This window comes from Tiliqua scincoides, chromosome 4 (genome assembly GCF_035046505.1).
Source record: "Tiliqua scincoides isolate rTilSci1 chromosome 4, rTilSci1.hap2, whole genome shotgun sequence".
In the NCBI taxonomy this organism is placed as follows: Eukaryota; Metazoa; Chordata; class Lepidosauria; order Squamata; family Scincidae; genus Tiliqua; species Tiliqua scincoides.
In genome coordinates, this window is record NC_089824.1 from 48448086 (window position 1) to 48472097 (window position 24012).

The 24012-nt window shown below is 42.0% G+C and overlaps 1 protein-coding gene across 2 annotated transcripts; it reads right to left on the bottom strand.

The window, feature by feature from the left end:
- Window positions 1-5342: 5342 nt before the first annotated feature.
- UBE2V2 (ubiquitin conjugating enzyme E2 V2) lies at window positions 5343-22887 on the bottom strand. 2 transcript variants are annotated; one of them, XM_066625879.1, is made up of 4 exons: window positions 22815-22887; window positions 12715-12785; window positions 7405-7530; window positions 5343-6279 (listed from the first exon to the last, which is right to left on the bottom strand). In XM_066625879.1, the coding sequence occupies exons 1-4, from the start codon at window positions 22828-22830 to the stop codon at window positions 6133-6135; spliced, it is 360 nt and encodes a 119-aa protein (XP_066481976.1). In that variant the 5' UTR covers window positions 22831-22887; the 3' UTR covers window positions 5343-6132. The 2 variants fall into 2 exon arrangements, with proteins under 2 accessions (XP_066481976.1, XP_066481975.1); XM_066625878.1 differs by having other exon boundaries at window positions 12640-12785.
- Window positions 22888-24012: the final 1125 nt, after the last annotated feature.

A 24012-nucleotide genomic window follows, 5' to 3' on the forward strand; every position in this document is an offset into this window, starting at 1 on the left:
TATTTTACTGTTTCTTTTGGCATTCAGGTACACTGCTAGGGTTAGGAAGAAAAGGGGCTGGGTGGCCTTTAAGTGATGTCCATCCCTTTGACTTTTCCCAGGAGACCCTATAGGCTTCTAGATAATTTAAATCAATTCAAGTTAGAAAAGCTTCAGAATCAACATGACTTCTGCAAAAGGAAATTCTATCCCAACTTTTTAGAATTATTTGAGTGTGTCAGCAAGCATGTGAATGGGGTGATCCAGTAGACATGGCATACATGACCTCCAAATAGCTTTTGACAAAAACTAACCAGACTCCTGAGTAAATTTAGCAGTTATGACATCAAAGGAGAGATGGCTCAGTGACTGTAATGTTGCTCAGTGCCCTGGGATAAGCTCTGCATTTTGCTCCCCACACCACCATAGCCCCCTCTGCTCATCCCTTAATGGTTCATTGAGAACTACTAATGCCTCCAGTACTGAGGGTTTGGGGTCGGTTTGTCCAGACGGACCCTCTGATGGGCATGACCTCAGCAAGTAGACAACCTGACCAACTGCTGATGCATCCCTAAGTAACTTGTTAAACAACAGGTGGCAGAAAATAGAGATATGTGAACAGTTTTCACAGTGAAAGGAAGCAAGCAATGGGATCCTCTAAGTGCTAAGTGGAACCAGTGCTATATAACTTGTTCATTAAAAAATGACCTGGAGTCAAAGGTGCACAGCAAGGTGACCAAGTCTGCAGATGACACCACATTGTCCAAGAGTGTGAAAACCCAAGTGAACTGTGAAGAGCTCCAGATGGATCTCGCTTAACTGAATGAGCAGCAGTACAATGGCTATTTGCTATTTACCAGCAAAGGCACCTTTGCCCATAAATGTAAAGTGATGCACAATGGGGCAAAAAATCCTAAATTCAGATATACAACCGAAACCGACAGTGACTAACCAAAAAAGAGATCTTGGGGTTGTGGAGGATAGCATTATGAAAGTGCAGCAGCAGTTAAAAACAAAAAGAGGCATTGTGGTTTTGTGTGGTCCCCCCAGCTCCTACATACCTTTCTTGTTGAATCATGCAACTGCTGGGCTGCTCTGACTGAGAGCCCTGTTGAGAGATAGTGAGCTGCCCCACCACTGCAAATAATTTTTCTCCTATTATGAACACTCTTACAGGACAGATTTTCTAAAATTGACCTGCTCAGGTCAACTATAAGAGCAAGTGTGAGTCATGTGGCTCTGTGGGGCCCTGCTGTGGAGGGCCCCTAAAAGTTGCCAAAACATTCAGAATCAGGTGAAGCATCTTCTATGTATGAAGAAAGGGTAAAGCATTTGGGGCTTGTTTGGGGAAAGGAGAAAATATTATACATTTATGTATTGTAGGGAGGAAGAAAGCTTTTCGCCCTCTGCAGATACTAGAAATCAGGGTCACCTAATGATGTCCTAGCAGTACATTGAGGACAGACTAGAGAAAGTGTTTTTTTCACACAATAACGTTTATGGAATTCACTACCAAAATATGAGGCAATAGTCACGGGCAAATTAAGAGACAAATTAAGAGGGTGAGCATATCAACAGCTATTAGTCATGATGGTTGCATGAACACCACAAAAGCTGTCAAATCAGTATCTTAAAGCAGATGCTTCTCAGATGCCTGAAGCACAATGCGTGAGGGCCCAAGTTTGAAACCGCGTATTAGCAACAAGACCTTGGAGCCAATAGTTAAACTATGCTGTTCTTCATCTGCAGCTTCTTGTGGTACCTTACTTACAGAAAGGAAATGGTCCTGTTCAAATCTCATTGCTTCTGATAGCGTGTAGCTGCCCCAAAGAGCACAGCTGTCTGAAAGCAAAAGTGCAGCCTGCTAAATGAAGCCTACTCTGAGGATTTTTATAGTTGATTTCCATAGAGATTGGTAATGAGGTTCAACACTTTGAGAAACCAATTCAATCGACACATTCTAGAAGAGATCAATATTATTTTATCCTCAGAGAATGAACCACATTCTCATTAAATCTTAAACCAAAAACACGTATTTTAAAAAATATACATGACTTAAACCTGTCTAGATATAATGTTAAGAGATTGCATTTTAGGACAAAGAAAAAAGTCAAACCCTCTTGAATTACTGCTGTTTAATGTATTCTATATTGCTTGAGCTGCAATTCATCAATGACCAATATTTTATTACCTAATGGCAGTGTACTCTGTACACTCAAATAAATCTTAACAGCAAATGCATCATCACTTGTAGTTACACCAAAAAGTCAACAGTAATTATTGAAACAATGTCCAGAGGGATAGCAGTGTTAACCTGTTGTCACAAACACAAGTCATCAGCACTTAAAAGCTAACCAATTTCAGCAGCTTTCCTGAACCACAGTCCACTCCATCAAATGCAAAGTGAAGTCAAAGGTTGCAGAGAGGTGCTTTTCAAGGCTATTCCTCAATACATAGATATTTCAATGATCCTCTTCTCGACCTGTTACTTTTCTCCCAATCCAGTAATCCAGTGTTTCTCAAACTTTGAGGGAGATGTACGCCCTCAGTAAGTTCTTGTGTGGGAGGGGCTAGCACCTCCCGCCTGCTTCTTTTGCAGGTTCCAAGCATCGGGGAGTGCTGTGCTGCCTGCACCTCCTGCAGCCTGCTGCAGCCCAGCATCATGCAACGTAAGGCACAAGCATCCCCCTCGCCTCCCTCAGCAACGCAATCCTGGGGATCATGTTGCTGCCTCCCTCCCCTGTTACATGAACTGGTGGGTCACGACCCACCAGTTTGAGAACCACTGCAGTAATCCTTTGACACATTTAATCTTACATTGAGAACTACGTATATTAAATAAATCATACATGCTTGCTTGACCTGCTTAATTACCTTGTGTTCATCAGTAGTACTTCCTTGTTGCAGAATTCAGGTTTTAGTTTTTTTTCTCCAGGAAGTGTGGTGGGTAAACATAGCTGAGAATCAGGTCAGTTCCATTGTGCTGCCATTATCTTTCCACTATTAATAAAGTTGTATTACTTTACACATTGAAATTCTTCCAAGAGAGCAATTAGTCTTTTCTTGACTAGACAAGCAACTTTTTCAAAAGAAAAATAAAGTTGTTGTGACTTAGACTTACAACAACTCCCCATGCTAAACAACCTTTTTTAGTACAAACCGCTTTGACATCCTTTCAGCTGTTTAAGAGTACAGCCTTTGAATTCATTCTAGGGCCACTTCCCATGAGCCAATTTGTAAGGAGAAATTTACCAGAGGACAAGGCCCCAGCATACCACCCTAGTTATGACACCTCATCTATGTCCCAAGTCATTCTTTCCTTGCACATACTCACAAGCAGTGGCCTTTCCCAGTTGCCACATATTTTGAAGGGGAAAGCTTTGGTTTTCAGAACAAAGCATCCTTTAAAGCTGCCTGTTCTTGTTTACAGTCTTTTGTTTGCTACAGCACTTTAAGGTTTAAACAAGTATGGGAAGGGTGGATGTTCTTTGAAGTGTGCATATAGAGAGGAATAAAGAGGAAAGGAACTTCCTTCTGCCATAGCCTGCTTCCCACTCTTCCCATGGGAAGAGCATACAGAGGAAGAAGAGGTCAGGATCTCAAAAATTCACCAGCATTATTTCAGCTGAGCTCCTGGCCTTCCCAATTTAGCTGAAATAAAGAGAAGCAGTTTGTGAAACAAAGGGTGCACCAGCAGACATAATTAACAAGCAATTAGTTTAAAAAAAACTATCAGAGGCAGATGGCAAAGGGCAGAGAGGAGGGTTGTTGCTTTCCTGCCCCATTCACAGACTTCCTAGAAGCATCTGGCTGACAACCATTGAAAACTAGATGACCCCGTGAGGGTTTTCCTTATAACAGCTCAGGGAAAGGAGGGAATAGTGGAGGTGAGTTATGCTGGATTATACCAAGAGTGGCCAGCAGGTGCCACAAGAGTCTGTATTCAAGTTCCAGACTTGCTCTGGGAATCATTCACATGGGTGTCTAAACAGCCCACTCCAATGGGTTTAAAAAAAAACAAAAAACTTTGCAAGCACCCTTGCCTGGTTTGCAGAAGATTGTAGCAGCAGGCAATCTGGATGGAAAGATCACTCTTGTAGCTGGACTTCTTACTCCCCCCCCCCAATTAAAATGTCCTATTTTCCCATTTTCTCTAATAATTAGTGTGAACCCTGGTGCAGCCTTTTGCCTGGTCTGGAAGTCCCTAAGTAGACATCTTGTTCTCCATTTCTGCCTTCTGGTACCCTGAAATGACTGTAAAGTTTTGGGGTAATAGTCTTTGGACTCCATTTTTAAGGAGGGTCTAGAAATGTCTGCACACACGTAACTATATGTATGTAAGGTCTCCAGCAACCTCAGGAGCACAGGACCTCGATTAATACTTTATTAATAATTAACTAAAAATATTTCTTTCTATATCACTTTCTTGGGGAGGGCCTAGTAAAGCTATGAGGGTCACGACAGTTATTTTAAAAAGTGGGTTCTGGTGCTTACAAGGTTGGGAAGCATTGCTATAGAGAATTTACTAGGGAGGGATTGTGTGCATGAATGTCTGCACATCCCCTAGTACAGGGGTACCCAAACCCCGGCCTGGGGGCCATTTGTGGCCCTCAGGGGCTTCCAATCAGGCCCTCGGGGCCAGTCTCCAATGAGCCTCTGGCCCTCCAGAGACTTGCTGGAGTCCATGCTGGCCTAATGTAACTGCTCTCAGCATGAGGACAACTGTTCGACATCTCACCTGAGCTCCACAACCTCCAGAAGTTGCTGTTCAGAACCCTCCATTAATTGCTGTTTCACATCTGTGATGTAGCAGTGGCAGAGAAGGAAAGGCTGGCCTTGCTTTGTGTAAGGCCTTTTATAGGCCTTGAGCTACTGCAAGACCTTCATTCATTCATGCAAGTTCCATCTCTAATAAATTCATTTATGTAAATTTATTCAAATTTTAAATGTAAATTTATTCTTTTTCCCCCCTGCCCCTGACACAGACAGATGATGTTGCCCTCCTGCCAAAATGTTTCGACACCCCTGCCCTAGAATTAGAATACTTCAGACAGCAATAAGTTTAACTGTCCTCCTATACCTCTTGAATCTGCTAGCAACATCACAGGAGCACAAGACACACAGTGAGAGCCATTATAATGGCACAAGTGTTAAAACAGAACACAACTCTGTCCTCAAGACTCTTGCAAAAGTTATTATACATGCACAACTTCTGGGTCCACCAAAATTGCTCCAACACCCTCAGGTACCAAGCAAAAGAGAGTGGAAGCTGCGATGTAGATTAGGAGCAACATTTGAATTTCTGCCCTTGTATGGTAGTGCTGTACAGACATCAGTTACTGTCACAGAGAAATAGCACAGCCTCAGAGGATACTCTCCACATTTTTATTTACATTTGAAGACTAACTTTATTCTCAATCACATATCCATACACCTATTTCCGTTTTTGTTTTGTTTCACTAAAACTTAAATGCATGGTTTATTCGAACAAAGACTGTAAACAAATATTTGCAATGTCCATTACATGTAACACACAGGAGCCGCTTAAAAGAAATTCATTCCCCCATTTTATAAATACAAGTATCAAAACAATCCTGACTGTATTCTGCGACACTACTAGCAGTCAGCACCCACACCTTTGCAAAAATTAAACAAGTTGAGCAATGGTATTGCAGTACCTGCTACTTAAACAATTTTTATCTGCAGCTCTTTTACTAAAGCAAGATGGATAAAGCATGCCATTTGTCTTTTTTATTTCTTCTGAGAAAGTTTTCTGAAACATTATTCCACAGCAACCTGACACTTCTTGTCATGCTTTCGTCTTGAAACGCCGGAGCTCCAATTTTAGGCTAGTTCAGGCTTATGCTTAAAATGGTAGTGCCTTGGTAAAGAGGAAAAAAATTGTGCTGCCTTTTTTCTCTCCGATTGCGCCCGAAAACATATGGGGCATACATATATATATGTATACATATATACACAAACACATATGCATACATATATATATATATATATATATATATAAATACTTTCAAATGTCCAAAACATGTACACCAGCAGAAACTCTTAATGTGCGGGTGGTATGCATTGTGAGATTGAATCAAGACATTAACATAAGTAGAAGTTGTTTAAGACAAGTTTGGGATTTAGCTAAAATTAATTGTTGTAAGTTTGTCCTTCTGGAGGTTGTGGAAGCTTCATATTTTCTTTGGACATCATTAGACGCCTTAGCTCTTGAAGTACAACTTTAATGCTATAAGAATTTTGCCATTTTGCTAACACTGGTATGCTCCGTGCATCCACCTATAAGGAAGAAGAATATATTTAAATAAAAAGCAGAATGCAAAATACTTGGTTTTATAACTGTAGCAATGCATGCATAGAGTTTTGAAAACATCTGAACCTCTGCAGCCTAGACATTGACTGGTGCTAAATCTGGCTGCACTAGTGATAAGAAGGGGCCTATGGATCACTATAAATTGCTATAACTCATTATGGGTCCAAGTGCCTAGGATGCAATTTTCACACTCTCATTCAAGATAAGCACATTTTTAGTTCTTGTAAAGCTATAGAAGGAATGTTTTCAAAGCAAGAGAAAACAGATGTAACAATTTTTTTTACATGTGATTGACTATCATTTTCAGACCTTATTCAGCTTTATCATCTGGTCACAAAAGAAATGCATAAGCCAATGCTTAATTTGATATTTTAACTGCACAGTACTGTAACAAACAGATCATCATAATTTTGGCACAAGGCAAACTACAATTGAACATACTTTACTGACTGCATAGTATCCCAAAATTGTGCATGTGTGCACACCCTCCCAAAAGGTGAAATCTTGATGTATGTGCTTAGGGGATAAACAGTACATTCCTCCCAAGTGTGTATATATATGTCACAAGACACACACATATACAACTAATTTGTGTTTTCACATTTCTCTCTCCACAAGTGTTCCCCTTCCCATAGAAAATGATAATGTTCGAAGACATGAGATTTAAAAAACCATGTAGAGGCAGGATTAACCTATTAATTCCCTAATTAATTTTTCATCCCACAGATGCAACTGGAATTATTACCTTCACTATGGCTTTAGGCCTTTATCATCAACACCACATAACAGAACATAAAAAACTTAGAAAAGGTTAATATTCTTACAAACACACTAAGGCTTTCATGGCTGGATGAGTCTAAAGCATAATTTAAAATATTGGTTGAAATATTGCACAGCTGAAAGTGAAACATTAAGACTAAATCCTATAATGTGTTTTAATCTCTGGCTTGAAGACTCCAGAAATATTTTTAATTACGTCAATATTCTTCTTTACTTGGGGAAGAAGATAGGCAGATGCACATGTAATCTTTCCCACCCATCTGACTCCAACAGCTTTTCTTTAGAAATAGTTATCTTGAATTCCAACTTACCATTCCATTGGAATTATTTATTCCATTCATATTAATTTTAGTTACAAATCTAACTGTTGGAGGTGCTTCTGGATATTTAGGCCCACACTCTACTTTCAAGCTGTATATTCTGTTTTCATAATTTGTCTAGTAAATAAAGAAAAAGAATTATTCATTATGCTCAAAAGTAATATGCATGCAATAAATATTCCTAAAGACCAGATACTGACAAGAACAGTCATTCCAATACAGAGTAGCATGTGCAGAGCTCTTGCTAGTACCACAAATTGAGATACCAGCTGCCCAAACATTCAGTCCCTATGAGAGAGAGGTATGTATTGCTAGTGTAATCCATACATTCCAGCTGGGTCCTTTTCCAGGGCAAGGAGGGAAGGTAAAGATGCCACAGCAAATGGCATTTATAAAAATCTAGTCGCTACCATCAATAAGGAGAAAAAGGCAGATCATGAGAGCCCACAGTTATCTATGTTGACAGCTGCTGCCGAGAGAGAAAGCAAGTGATGGAGGATAAGGGTGCAAGAGGTACAAGGGGACAACACTCCCTTTAATGCCTCAGTCTCGCCTGTACTAAGATGCCTACATCAGAGGGAACCAGGATTGACAGAGGGCTTTGGTACTCAAGTGGTTCAGACAAAACTCAATTTTCCTTGCTCAGTTTGTGACCTAAGGGCCCCACCAATGGGAGATTTATCACACTTAGGATGTTGTATGTTTCATAATAGCTATAATGTAAACCAGAGTTCTATAAATTTACTTTGGCTCTAGGAGCAAACTGAAGCATTTAGGAGTCAGACAAAATTTTTCAGTTTCTAGGTTTTAATATTTTAACCCCAAAATCTCATGCCACCAATGAATGGTAAAATTTAATTTATATATAAACAAACATTTCAAAGCACATTTTCAACCCGAGGTGGTAGGGAAACTTCGCAAATGTCAATATGATAGCAAAAAAACAAAATCCAAATGCTTTGATCCAAAAATAAAGTTGCAGAAATTTTTTTTTAAAGAAAAAATTCATGACACTAATGCTGTAATCCTATGGTTATTATACCTGGAATAAGTCCTATTAAACTCAACGTGCTAACTTCTAAATAGACATGTACAGTCAAACAAGCATTCTCTTCTCCTCTTCCTCCCCTCCCTAGTATGAAAAAGGCAAGCACACACTTATGCACAAACCTAGAGGACCTATTGGAGGAAAGGAAGGAGAGGGTTTGTGCTCCATGTGACTGACACACACACACACACACACACACACACAGAGTGTGTGAGAGAAGTAAGCCCCCACTCTTCTTTTCTGCCAACCAGCAATAGGTCTGCACCCTGCACTCTCCTCCCAACCCCGCAGCTTTTGCCACTGTACTGCTCTTTTAAAAAAAATAAAGATGAAACTCATCTGCTCCGGCAGCTGCAGCCTTACAGCCACTCCCTAAGCACCAGGAACAAATTTTGAGTCACCATAGTGAACTAGCAACCTGAATTTGTTGAGCGTGATGTAAAAACTAAGGGGGAAAAAACCTCCTGTCAAACATCTTGTCAAACACCATCTTTAAAAAAAATCAGTGTAATTTTCTGTAAGTAACTGATGAACAAGGTAGAATACCCAATAACCTTCTCTGAATTAGGAAGCTATCTGGTTTAGAGGTGGATTTCTAAAGCACAAATCTGGCTATAGTGATCTCAAAGCAAGGCCATCTGTATCAGGAGCTGAATGACAGAAGAAAGCAACAATGCTTGCTTTCAAAACTTCATTCCATTTGAATTAAAAACACAATCTCAAAAGAGACCACATTTTGATCAAACAAGAATAGGTTTGATGTAGTTTAACACAGCAACTGAAAATGGCAGGTAGACTTTCCAAATTATACACGACTGCTTGCTTATTCAGTGAGATAGGTTCTTCGCTTTCACACTTGAAAAATGTCCTGTCTAGTTCTACTTTCCATATTTGTTCAGGCAGTTTTGGGGTCTTACGTATTCCTTTCTAGCTATCATGATACCGGGTCTCCTCCTCATTTACATACAATGCTGGCAGGATTCTTAGCCCGTCTTTGATCTAAACAAAATAATCTCTTCTTTAAAAGAGTACAGTATTTCAGTCTGCAAGTGACTTACAATTTTTATTCAAATTCCATTTAGTTTAATAACAATACCCAAAGATGAATGAAACCAACCCCTAACTGGACAAAAAGAAATATTTTAAATTGGGCACTCTCATATTTAGTGGGGGAGAGCAACTGTACCTCTTCAGTCCAACATCATGTCTCTTCCACAACTGATCAGTCCAATATCTCACTTTTGTCTTTTTCTTTTTTTTAAATAACTGACTTCCTTTTGGATAGGGAATCATCTCTTTATTCCTTACCATGTCAATCACTCTGTTAATGTTTTTCTCTGTGAAGCAGCAGAAGGTTCCCAACATGCAGACATTTGAGTTACAAACATCCGACCTACAAACAGGCTTGGTTGGGTCTTTGAAGTAGGCACAGCTATGAAGCATAACAATAGAAGCTGCCTGGAGACTACCAGAGCAGCTTGATAACTTGCAATATACTGACCCCTTGCTGTGGAAATGGAGAAGAACAGCAACTCAATAGCAGTGGATAACAGTTATAATCTGGACATTCCTGGGAGCAGAAGGCTGGGAGAGGATGAAGGAAGCAGCCAGCATTGCCAAGGCTGACTGGGCATAGGAAGAGATAAGATATTGTGGGGCATAGCGGAGCATGAATACTGTTTGACCACTATGAAGTCACCTGAATGGAGGCGACTCCAACAACAGAAGATAGCCATCTTTTACCACTGACAAGTAGGAAAGGGAGGAGGGGAAAGTTAAATCTGAGTTTGATCAAGGTCCCCTACAGCTGCCATCTACTTGCTTTAAAAAGCAAACACAGAGAAAATCTAACTGCCTAATCCAGTGGTTCTCAAACTCTCCCTGCAGCAGTGAAAGTGGATGTGGAGCGATCGTGCCCCACCTCCACTAAAGGGAAGGGGCTGGGGATCGCGCCGCTGCCTCCTCCCTGCCTCCAGGCTGCCCCTGCCCCTTAAGGGGGCAGGGGCCAGGGCTTGCAGGCTGGGGCGTCGCGACACCCCAGTTTGAAAAGCCCTGGCCTAATCCTATGCTGGCTAGTGCCGGTGGAACAGGCATGTTTAGCAAATGTGTTGTAAGGCACATTGTGGCAGTGTCAAGGCCTGTGGCACCAGCCTGCCACTGTCACTCAGAGGCCTGTGTCCACTGGAGCAGGTAGGCAAGTGGAACAGGGGAGGGAAGGGCTGTCATGGCTACTGCTGCATCCTGTCCTCCCTCCCAGGTCAGAAAACCAGCTATGGTGTGGCCCAGATTTGCGCCAGCTGGTGGAGAGGCTACTGGGGCTTTTCCTGGGGTAAGAGGACAAATTCCCCTTTCCCTGAAGAGATCCCCAGCAGTCTCTATCCCCATCCTGGATGTAACTAAGGCTGTGCTGACCCCACTGGATTGCAGTATATTGTTAGGATTGGGCTATAAGTCTAATTTCATTATGATTAATGTGACTAAAAATTAAGAGCAAGAGAATACTTTTCTGACAGCACCCTTCTGTACTGCAATTGCTTTGGCTCAGTGGATAGCCAGGAGTCATACTTTTGTCAAAGGCAAGTCTTTGGAATTATACTGGCTCCCTGAGTTACAGATAGCTGCACTGGTGCTTTTCTGTAGGTACAACTGTGCTAGGCCAGCACGAACTGGATGTTTAGACAAGAACATTTCAGCTTAAGTACAGACCGCTGGAACCTAACCTGTACTTTTGTAGGGGGACAATATTTTAATAATATTTCTCTTTCCTACTACTGTTTACCATTTATTATATTAGATATGTATTTTAGATGGTAATGTTATTGTGGTTTTGCGACAACTGTATCTAGAGTTTTGCAAGTTGACTGAGAGTGCAATCACAGGCATGTCTACAGAAGTAAAGCCTAGTAAATTCAGCGGGACATACTCACAGGGAAATGTGCATAGGATTCAGTCACAGAAGTTCAACCACAGAAAGTTAGGATGATGGCAGTCAATATATCCTGACACTCGCATGCGTACATTCTTAAATGCTACTACAAGGTGTGCCCCCTTATCTGCAGGAGTTCCATTCTGGAAGCCCCCGCAGATAGCTGAAACCATGGATATAGGAGAATGCCCATCCCGGCGGTCCCAGGGGGTCACTCTCCCACTCTGAGAGGGGAGGGGAGAAGAGCTCCCTTCACCTCCTGAGGGGCCTCTGACCTCTGCAGAGGCCGAGGACATCCATCCATGGAGCACAGACTGAGCTCTGCAGGTTAAAAAAAATCAAATTCTGGTTTCACAGAGAAACTGCTTAATGCCTAATAAGGCATTGGGAAGTTTAGGGAAGCTTCCCTGGGCCACCCTATGTCTTATAGGGCATTAAAAAGTCACTTCTGGTTTCAAGGAGAAACCTGAAGTTGCTTTTTTAACCCCAGAGCTCCCTCGCCTCCAGAGGGGGTGTGTGCGCTGGGAGAGTCTGGACCCGATCCATGGATAAGTGAATTTACAGATATGGGGGCTCCCCCTGTACTTGTATTATCAAATGTGTGTTGAGGCAATAGTGCCTTCTCCTGGCTATTGCTCAGACTGAAGAACAGATGTATCTGGAGCACTATAATGCAGCTACAGTTCAGCAGAATGCGCTACGAACAGTATGCGTTAGGTATATTAATAAGTCATTAAGCATCTCTTACTATAGTTTCTTATCCAAAACCAAGACTTGTACCTTCAGAGCTACAAAATATTTTCAGCTACCTTTTCACTGATATCTATAATATGCCATTTCAACATGCATCTCTTTTAGCATAGAATACCCACCCTCTTTTCCTGTAGTTTTGCACATATGCGTGTGAATGCACACCCACAAACATCAATAATGAAGAATGACAAGAAGCCTGCCAGATAATTTTTTATTGTCAGTGGGCTTCTGGCATAGAATATCCTCCCTGTATCCATCAGAAAATAGATACAGCAAGTAGACATCCCTGTCCTGGGCCCAAGAAAGATCTTTTAATATCTTATGACCAATTTGTGAGGAATCAAGATGGGTAACTTGCACTGTTAGCTTCAAATTCCTGACAGATTGGTACTAGAATTCAACCCTGCATAACGTTACTTAAACATACATTTCAAATGTTCTCAGACAAGCTTTTCTACTAAAACGTTTTTATATGAAGATTTAAACTTATTGCACTGACCCTTGGTGGCCCAATAATCATGCCTGTCCACCTTGTAAGCGTCATGTCTTCATCATCTTCAAGGCCCCAGCTTACCGTACCATCTCCTACTCCTTTCTGACCTTCTTCAAGTTCTTCCAACAAACGAAAATTGCGAGGGACTTTAACTATTTAAAAAGAAGCAAAACAAAATCAATAGAAGCATTCAAAGTCTGCACCAACATCACATCACCTATTAACATGACAGCTTACATCCTAAGACATCATAAATTCAAATCTTAGAATTGCTTCATACAAGATTTTCAGGCAACTCCATTACATTTCAATTGATATAAAAGCAAACACATCCCAAGTACAAACTGTCATTATGCAGTCACCATTTTCTTATGGGCCTTATTTAGTCTCTGCTAGTCCGATAAGATTAACATCCTTTTCATGATTTTATTCATCAATTTTCTCCATTAGAAAATGCAAGTCCTAATTTAGAAAACTGGGAATGCCAGCATTACTGACTTCCAATTGAACTCAGGTTCTTAGACAGTGTTCATATACTAACATAAGTATGCTGGACATAGGCAACCAAGGGCCCAATCTATCCAGCTTTCTGACACTGATGCAACCACAATGCAGGCCTGAGATAAGGAAAAAAATGACCCCTTACCTTGAGGCCTCTGTGACTGCACCCCCACCAAAGGATGCAGTACATACCCTGTTGGCAAAGTTGCATTAGCACTGGAAAGTTGGATAGGATTGGGCCCCCCGATGGGAAGGTGGAGATGACAATATCTACCTAAACTGACTACTTTAAGGAACTGCCAAATCTGATGCCCATTTCAACCTGTTGGATACCTTCTTGTACTGTGGAGACGCTGCAGTTTTTGTAATATCCTAATCCCTCTGAGACTATGCTGCTACCATTATTCATAGCACGCCTTACAAATTTAAAAGATTACGTACTTTAAAATTTCACCTCTTTTCAAAAAGATAGCTAGAAAAATTTGAGAAAAGTTATGCTACTCTCTGTGGTTCTCTGATTAAGCAATGATTCAGACTAGAAATCACAGCTTGAAAATGAAGCTAATATACTAGCCTTTTAGCAGCAATATTTGTAGTTTTTGGACAATTTCTGGATAGAGCGCCTTCGGTGAATGGAAGCTTAGAGAGGCTGAACAACTTTCATTTCATTAAAAAAATTCTCCCTGGCATGCAGGGAACACACACATTTCTCACAGATGACTAGTTTTTTTTTGGGGGGGGGGAGTTCTGTTAAGGAAAAATCATCATAAATTCACAATATATACTTATACATAAAAAGAAACCCTTCCCAAAAGTGCTTATAATCAGCAGGTGGCACTCACAACTGATGTTGCTGAATTGATCAAGTTACTAGTTCAGGTATGTACATATTTGATTCTTTGTGCAGGTCAACAATTATGTAAGCATGCAGTTCCTGTTCTAAGATGGTTTGACCACAAGTATGCTCATATCATAGAGCCATTTCTAAAAGCTGAATTCAGGGAAGTGCCAAGGAAATTTAACAGATTATATCTGCACAAGAATTGAAGACAGAAACCCAACACACAAATGCATGTAGCTTTATTAATATATGCTGAAGGTGATGTTTTAATGTTACATCCATATTTTATATATGTTTCATCAAGGCATGATGCTTTAGCTCACAACATACTTTAACAACACTGTAGGCTCTAAATCAGGAATGTAAAACATAAGGTCTGCAGGCCTCATGCAACTTACAGAAGTTCTTTATCCAGTCCCCATGATAGTTAGGCTCTCCCAGAACCATCAGCTGCTGAGCTCAAAGAGACAGACTGGCAGAAGCAGCATTGCTGAAAGGGCAGCGCTGGGAGAGCCCAATTATCATGTGGGTACCCTTTCAGCAGTGCTGAGGTATCATTGCTGAAAGCGTGGTCTGCGTAATAAATGGGCTCTCTCAGTACTGTCCTTTCAGTAGCACTGGGAGAAATGGAAGGAGGCCTCAGAAAGCAAAAAAAGGTATGGGAAAGAGGCAAACCAAAAGGAGTGTGAGAGGGAGAAACAGTAGATGCTCTTATTACATGATAAGCTCGATTATCATGTAGAACAATGGTTCACAATCTGGAGTACATGTACCCCCAGGAGTACTTAGGACCTTTAGGGGTACTTGAAAAAGAATTGAATAAAGGACAAAAAAGGCAGGTCTGTATTAGAATGCCTTGCAGGGCTAATGTGAGGAGTAAAATTTATGGTAATGGGCTGCCAAGGGGGACACAAGTGAAAAAATGTTGGGAACCACTGATGTAGAACATCCTTTCAGCAGTGCTGCTTCTGCCAAGACGTTACTTTGCAGAGAACCCCTCAGCTCCTGAGCTGTGAAGTGACAACTTTGCAGAATGGCACTGCTTAAAAGGGCAGTCTGTGTGATAACTGGGTTCTCCCACATATTGAAAATACGATCAAGATATGCATATTTTCTCTTCTCTCATTTGCAGCTTATGAATTTCTATGTGAGAACAAAATGCTTATTTCTGATCATCACCTGATTAATGATGTCACTTAATAACATAACAACATAATGCTTAATAAAATGGCCATCAGCAGGCACCATGAATGTTAATCCACCTGCTGAATGAAACAAGTCTGACACCTCTGCTCTAAATAATGCAGATGCTTCGCTGAGCAGTAGTAGCATACTACACAATGGGAGGAAGAACTAACACAGGGAAGTTACTAGAAATCACTGCCAGTTTTTCATTTGTAGACATGGCAAAACCTGAGGAGTAAGGACACAATCTACTTGAGCCACAAACATACACAACTCTTATTTCAGAAGGCGGCAGGTAACAGCTGTTGCTGCTTCTCCGCAGTGCTTGGCTTCAAGAATAATTCCCCAACATGCACAGTTTTAGAGAAAAAAGTCAGATTGTATTTGGTTGACCATTGTCAAACTATAACAGCCCAGAAATATGGCTGGAATGAGCTTCAGAGTATAAACAAGCAACAGCATGATTTTCAGTAGCCAAGTAAACAGTTGCTTCCGTAAAAAAAAAATGTTTTCAAAAAATCTTGTTATAATTGTCCTACTATTGTCTCCAGCTAAGATTGATATAACTAAATAGTTGCCATGGGAAGGTTTTTGAATTAGAACCTTTAATACAACTATGTATTACAGACTACATAAAAGAGCTTGCAAAGCATTATACCTTTGACTCAAATTGCTGTTGCTGCCCACTATCTTACTTATATATCAGCAATGTCCCCATCACAGCCACCATCAAATGGCTGAACCATTTGATAATATATGCAACACCTACAGCATGGATCAGCAGTCTTTCTATGCATAGGGTCCACACAGACATTGGGTTCATCAATAATAATACAAGCTGAACCTCCCACAATCGGGCTACAGAGTTAAGACAAATGAGATGGGCACAGTGCACAGGAAGTTTCTGCCTTTGGTCTACTTACATCATGACTTTTATATTAATACATACATAATTTTCCTTATACTTTCCACATACTCCTCCCTAAGGGAGATCACCATCAAGACTTACAACAGGATAACAACACAAAAGGAAATCACCATCAAGTACACAAACTAATTAAAAACTGCAGTGTAAGACAAAACCACACATCAGAACTGAAAAGTCAAAAATAAAATAACCCCACCAGACTGCCAAACATCACTCTGCTCCAAAAGCTCAATAGAAAAATCAAATCTTTACACATCTCCTAATAAGGTATAGAATAGGGGCTTATCAGGTCTCCCGCGAGAAGATATTCCACAAGGTTCACGTCACTGGCAAGATGGCCTTGATCCTAAAGGATGCTCACCATATCTCTGAAAATAAGGGTACCCAGGACAAGCCCTAATGACCAGAGTGCATGGGAAGGCACATGTAGTAGAAGACAGTCAAGACACCCAGGTCCCAACACTTAGAACTTAGTCAAAACCGTCATCTTAAATTGACTGAAACACATTGGTAGCCAATACAAGTCACAACAACTTGGACTGATGTGAGTAGCCTCAAGTAGAGAACATTACAATAGCCCAACCAGGAGGTGACCAGATCATGGATAACAAGCTAAAACAATTCTCTCCAGAAACATTGAAGCTGGCAAATATGCCAAAGCTGATTAAAAAATATGACTTGTTACCAAGGCCACCTGGACCTCCAGGGGAAACCCCAAACAGCAGAATACCTCGTAATACAAACCTGCATGTTAAAGGGAAACACAACCCTGTCAAAGAGGCTGAACACCATCTCCCAGATAAGGGAAACATCCAGCTAACAGCACTGACATGATTACTAAATTCATTGGTCGTGTAAACAAGAAAAAAGCTGACTACAGATCTACATGGTATAATTTTATTATTCTCAGAAGCAGGATCCACCAGTGGACTTAAAATTTATGAAGAGAACACATGCAAGATATTTTAACTGTTAAGGCATTGCTAATCTATGTTAAATGATCTCAAGGCTGAGCTCTTGAATAAGAACACAAGGTCTTGCTGGAATAGACCAAAGGCTACTTAGTTCAGTATTCACTGCAAGAATCCCAGGAACTAGTAGGTGTTGAAAAATTGCCAGTGATTAACCGAGGATCAGGACCTATCTTCTGTCCACCACTACCAAACCTTCATTTGAGCATTTGTACCATGGGAGTCACTAATAGAGTTCACCTGTCAGTATAAAAATATAACACACTTTGTAGTAAAGTAAGTTGTATTATTCAATACTTAGCATCATGCTAAGCACAATTCTTTCCTAAAAAAAAAAAAAAAAAAAGTACAGCAGCTCAAGTCAGAATTACAACATGCTATGCAGAAGCATTAGCAATAAACACAAATCTGCTTCCTTCCTAAAGCTCAATAGCCCAGGTACCCTGAGAAATTTAAAACTGGTAATTTTGGCAAAAAGCTCTTCACAGCATACTTAATCATGACTGAAGGTTAGGAAAACTACACATGATCTGTTATACAGCAGTTACCAGTACTCCCATCTAAAGCCACCCAACAGTCCACAAACAGTCACTGGTCAGCTGCCAGGGGCATATCACCAAATCCTAATCTTATGGTAGGCTGGAACATATCATTTATAGAAAATATATCTATACAGTGCATAACTAAGAATTCTCACAATAGGACAAAATATTTTCCTATTTTTGGAAAAGTAGGGCTGCTTGTATGAACTCCTTACAAGAGCAATCTGATCCAGCCCAAGCTGCTTGATCAAGCTGGAGATGGGGGAGGGGAGAAGAGGACGGAATGGCTCAGCAGGCCAGTCAAAATGAGTTGGTGGGCTAGATATGGATCCCAGGCCATATTTTGGGGAGGTCTTGATTTGGGGACTTCTGCCATTCCCCTTGGTAAAATACTTTGCAATACACCTTACCAAAAAAATTTGTAGGTGTAGCGTAGAAGTGTTGAACTTTCCAAAACAATTATATCATGGTAATTTTTGGAATTAAAAAGTAGAATATAAAAAACACTCTGAAAAATAAGCAATTATGTGCGTACAAGCATTACGTGTGTACTCAAGTACACAGAAATTGTATTATCTAACCTCTGCAAGGCTTATTTTAGAAAAGTGAAAATAAGGGTGTCAAACCCTATTCCCTGCTTTTCTTCTTGACTTCTGTAAATGAAAGATGTATGGACATCTTGACTGTCTGCTCTTACAACATTCCTGATATGTAGGTCAATTACCACCATTTAAAAATAGGGGTGGGAAACACTGATGAGGTAAATTACTTGTCCAAGGTCACACAATGAGTCCATGTAACAGATGGTACCTGAAATCATTTCAATGTTTAAAGGCTTTTAAGCATTCAAGTATATGTTAAATGTGTTGCCTTTGGGACTTGCTAAGAGTTGTTATAGGTGTAGCTGCCACTTAAAAGATTTCTAATTCCTTTGTTCAGTTGTCTGTTTTCTAGTTTTGGGGGAAGGATGGAATACACAAGTTCAACTCAAGCAATATAACAATCCCTTTATTGATGACAGTATTTTTTTAGTTTATTCTATACTTAGAGTAGATTTATTGATAATTTTGAGTCAGAAAATATGATGTCCCAGAAGACAGAAGAATTTTAATGTGTTGTGGTTTTATTTTATATTATGTTTGTATTGTTTCTTTCCAACTGTCACTCACCATTTTGGATGCAATAGCAACATTTACAGAATTCACTTGTAATATTCTAAAATCCAGATTTCAAGAGAGTGTTTGCTCAGTAGACAAAGCAAACTCTAACAGCAAGAACAATTCAATACATACCAACAACTGGTACACCTGCTTCACACATCCTTATATTATACTCACAGCACTGAGCAATTCATCTATCATCAAGTATGCACAATGAATTAAGAAAATATATTTCCTAAGCATCCACCCAATGAAGAAAAGCACAACCCAGCCTCCCAATACTGAAGTTATCAATTTAACAATATTTCTCAGTAGTGCTTTACGCTTTAAGTCTACAATCCTATGTCCACTTTCCTGAGAGAAAGCCCCACTGAACACAATGGGACTCACTTTGAAAAGACAAGCACAGGATTGTGCTGTAACTGACTCAGGCCTCATTCAGGAGTTTATCTCATAAAAGTTTATCAGGTTGAATGTGTGTCCTCTTCATTCAAATTCCAGTCACACCCATCCACACTGAGTTTATTTCAGAAGTACTGCAATACCTTATTTGGACTAGCATCCTGTGACAAGGGTTAATGCTGATGGAGGGCAGGGCCTTGAATACAGTACGTGATAGATTATTGTGGTGGCTTTATTTGGCTAGTTTCTATATGGTTATAAAATTATTTTTAAAGAAATTTAATCAACAAAATCTCAATTGAGGTATTACTAGAAAGTATGAAAATATTTCTTTACTCAGCATGTGATTGGTCTGTGGAACTCCTTGCCACAGGATGTGGTGATGGCATCTGGCCTGGACGCCTTTAAAAGGGGATTGGACAAGTTTCTGGTGGAAAAATCCATTACGGGTTACAAGCCATAATGTGTATGTGCAACCTCCTGATTTTAGAAATGGGCTATGTCAGAAGGCCAGATGCAGGGGAGGGCACCAGGATGAGGTCTCTTGTTATCTGGTGTGCTCCCTGGGGCATTTGGTGGGCCGCTGTGAGATACAGGAAGCTGGACTAGATGGGCCTATGGTCTGATCCAGTGGGGTTGTTCTTATGAATGAAAATGCCTTTTAGGAATCCTGAATGAACAGTTTCTCTTAAGGCACACCTTAAGTGCAGTAATGTACACTTCAATAAACTAAAATGTACCAATCAATGTCAAGGTGATGCATTTTAAGAAAGATTTAAATTAAATCCTTAACAGTAACACAATGAACTCAGAAAAAATTTAAATAATTTGGTAAGTTCAGTACCCATTATCTCAGTAAAAGCACAAAGGACTATATTTCCCATATTACCAGGGGTAATATTTAGAATCTAAGCAAGTAAATTCAAGTTATTAAATAGAAATATTTGTGGATAAAAATCCACTTATTTTACAACATCTATGATCACCTACATTATACCCCATTCATCTGAGAGCTCAAGTACCACCTGGCTTGTATAATATCGGAATTCACAGCAATAGCACATTTTTATAATACAGTAAACCTCTGATTCTGAATCCCCAAAATAAGACTTGATTATGTCCTTTTCCTGAATTAATTCAAAATAAGTATCAGAAAGGAAACAGATAGTGTGCAAAATGAAATACCACAATAAATACCACAATAAGATCACATTCAATGAGATTCCATGGTCCTAAACAAATAATCAGTGGATTTAAGGGCCCAGTCCTATCCAATTTTCCAGTGCCAATGCAGCTGTGCCAGTGGGGTCTGCACTGCATCCTATGGTGGGACAAATCACAGAGGCCTCCTTTAAGTATGGGGACATTTGTTTCCTTACCTTGGGGCTGCATTTGTTTCCTTACCTTGGGAGTTGGGGCTGCATTGCAGCTACACCAGTGCTGGAAAACTGGACAGGACTGGGCCCTAGGGCATCCCTCTGTACCCATAAGCATACACACTGAAAGGTGGAGAACTTTTTTCACCTTTTTATCATTCTGACAATTGAGATAGGGCAGAGAGGCTGGGAATATGTGAAAGGTGGGAAAGCCAAGTTAGAAGAGTAGGATGCTGGTAGAAAGAAGATGGGGGGGGGGAGAGACAAGGCAGGGAATAAAGCTTAAGGGGGAAAAGCTTAAGGGAGAAAAAAGAGGAGTAAAAGAGAGATGCTGCTGTTTAAAGTTTTGTTTTCCCTTAAAATTACTGCATGAATAGAGAAGACCCAAAAACAAAGACAGAGCCAATAACCAAATTTCTTTCTTGAGTTTTGCAGAAAGCTGACTAACAAGATCACAACTGGAAAAGGGGAAAGTACATGAGTTTACCTAGAAACAAAAGTTTATGAGCAAGACTCCTCATCCCACAGGCTCTAACCATGATGCTGTTTAGGGCTTGATTACATCTCTTCCCCTTTTGTTAAGATACTTCCAGCCCAGCCTGCAGAATCAGTGGTGCCAGCACTGTAAGATGATTAAAACCCACCTAAAATATGAGAGGGGCATCACTGGCAGGGAGGTGGGGTGGGTGGGTGGGAGGAAGGTGAGGCAGAGCCTCCCCTCCGGAGTTCTTTGCAAAGCTCTGCTGCCGTGTGAGGCACCCAAGCACACAAAGTGCATACAACAAACTTTTCCGAGTGGTAAAGACCAGAAGTGATTGTGAGGAGCTCCAGAAGGATCTCTCCAGACTGGCAGAATGGGCAGCAAAATGGCAGATGCGCTTCAATGTCAGGAAGTGTAAAGTCATGCACATTGGGGCAAAAAATCAAAACTTTAGATATAGGCTGATGGGTTCTGAGCTGTCTGTGACAGATCAGGAGAGAGATCTTGGGGTGGTGGTGGACAGGTCGATGAAAGTGTCGACCCAATGTGCGGCAGCAGTGAAGAAGGCCCATTCTATGCTTGGGATCATTAGGAAGGGTATTGAGAACAAAACGGTTAGTATTATAATGCCGTTGTACAAATCGATGGTAAGGCCACACCTGGAGTATTGTGTCCAGTTCTGGTCGCCGCATCTCAAAAAAGACATAGTGGAAATGGAAAAGGTGCAAAAGAGAGCGACTAAGATGATTACGGGGCTGGGGCACCTTCCTTATGAGGAAAGGCTACGGCGTTTGGGCTTCTTCAGCCTAGAAAAGAGACGCCTGAGGGGGGACATGATTGAGACATACAAAATTATGCAGGGGATGGACAGAGTGGCTAGGGAGATGCTCTTTACACTCTCACATAATACCAGAACCAGGGGACATCCACTAAAATTGAGTGTTGGGCGGGTTAGGACAGACAAAAGAAAATATTTCTTTACTCAGCGTGTGGTCGGTCTGTGGAACTCCTTGCCACAGGATGTGGTGCTGGCGTCTGGCCTAGACGCCTTTAAAAGGGGATTGGACGAGTTTCTGGAGGAAAAATCCATTATGGGGTACAAGCCATGATGTGTATGCGCAACCTCCTGATTTTAGGAATGGGTTAAGTCAGAATGCCAGATGTAGGGGAGGGCACCAGGATGAGGTCTCTTGTTATCTGGTGTGCTCCCTGGGGCATTTGGTGGGCCGCTGTGAGATACAGGAAGCTGGACTAGATGGGCCTATGGCCTGATCCAGTGGGGCTGTTCTTATGGAGGCTGCCTCACCTCCCTCCCCACCCTACACCCTCACATGGTGGCAGTGCTTTTCGAAGGACTCCAGTGGGGAGGCTCTGCCTCACCTGCCTCCCCATATCGCTAGCACTGGCCTGCGAAGACCCCCAGCCACCCCATGCGGGGAAGGGTCTCCCTCCCCCAGACTCCACGAGGGAACTCCTCAGCCCACCTAGCCCGAGCCCTGCAGTCTCTCCCCAAGGCCCTCGGATGCCACCATCCTCCCCCACGAGCCAGTCTCGTGGAGGGAAGGCTCGCTGCCTCAGGCGGCCTCAGCCACAGGCGACCAGGGCTCGCCGGCTCCCCACCCCGCGGCCTCTCCGCCACCCTCCCCGAGGCTGGGGCTCTGGCCGCGCTACTGCGGCGGCGGCGGCGCCACGGGGCGAGCCGGCCTCAGGACACCCCCACCCGGGTCTCGGAGGGAGACCCTCCCTCCCGCGCCAGCCCCCGCGGCCTCTGCAGGACCCCCACCCAACACAGACCTGTGGATCCAGCCATCTTGTCCAAACCCCTCCCCCACCAGCCAGGAAACACACGGGCGCCGAGCACGTGACTCCGGCCCTTGCCTGGGTCGTCACTTCCTGGAAACAAGCCCCGCCCCCTCGGCCTCCCTGGCGCTCCTTCCCTAGCAACCGCCAAACCACCCTGGCCGTAGAGCGGAGGGAAGGACGGCGGGGTGGGCGTGGACGGCGAAGAAGAGTCGAGCCGCCCCTGCGTCCCCCAATGCCGGAACGGTGTGGTGGAGGAAGGACCAATGGCGGAGTAGCCCAAGCCTGTGCAGGTCTACTCAGAAGCAAGTCCCACTATAGTGAATGGGGCTTACTCCCAGGAAAGTGTGGACAGGACTGAAGTCTGAGAGCCCAAGCCTGTGCAGGTCTACTCAGAAGCAAGTCGCATTATAGTCAATGGGGCTTACGCTCAGGAAAGTGTGGCTAGTAGCCCAGGAGCACAATCCTATGCTTGTCGACTTAGAAGCAAGTCCCATTAGAGTCAGTAGGCCACATCCCAGAGGTTTGAGGAAACTGAAAGGGTCAGGTTGACCAGCAAGCTACAGCCATAAGGTTCCAGATGATGAACCTGAATATCCCCAAGCAGTTGACTTTATTGATCACTTCCAGTTTCCTCAATACACCCAAGATGCTCACACTGTACTCTGAACAGCAGCCAGGGACAAATTTGGATCTCCATATACTCTTGACATGAACAAACATTATGCCTGGAGTGGCTTTGGCCCAGACTAAGGGCGTAACAGCCACCTACTGATCTAGTGAGAGATGGAGAAGGTCTCCCATTGCTGTGCGATGACGAGCAGCACATGGGGGTGGAGTAGAGGAAATCAGCATGCAATCCTAACCAACTTTCCAGCAGCGAGGTAAGGGCAATGCAGCTCTGATGTAAGGGAATAAACATTCGATTACTTTGAAGAGGCCTCCATGACTGCCACCCAACTGCAGGATGCAGCGCATGCCCCATTGGCTATGCCAGCGCTGGAAAGCTGGTTAGGATTTGGGCTGACAAGTGTTAACAAAGTATCTTGTCATACATGTTGTGAGTGCAACAGGCTATTATTGCAAAATGTGCCTTCTGTTGGCAGTGTCCTTTCTCCTTAGTTTTCATCACCACAGTTACATGTATGTGTGTGCTCTAATTATGATATGAGGACAGAGGCTATGGCTCTGT

Bases quoted from the DNA above. Each gene is read 5' to 3' on its own strand.
- UBE2V2 (XM_066625878.1), bottom strand. The intron at 7,531-12,639 runs GTCAGTGCAATA...TTTATTTACTAG, and splicing joins TGATTATTGGGCCACCAAGG to ACAAATTATGAAAACAGAAT. The intron at 6,280-7,404 runs GTAAGTTGGAAT...TCTTCCTTATAG, and splicing joins TAAATAATTCCAATGGAATG to GTGGATGCACGGAGCATACC.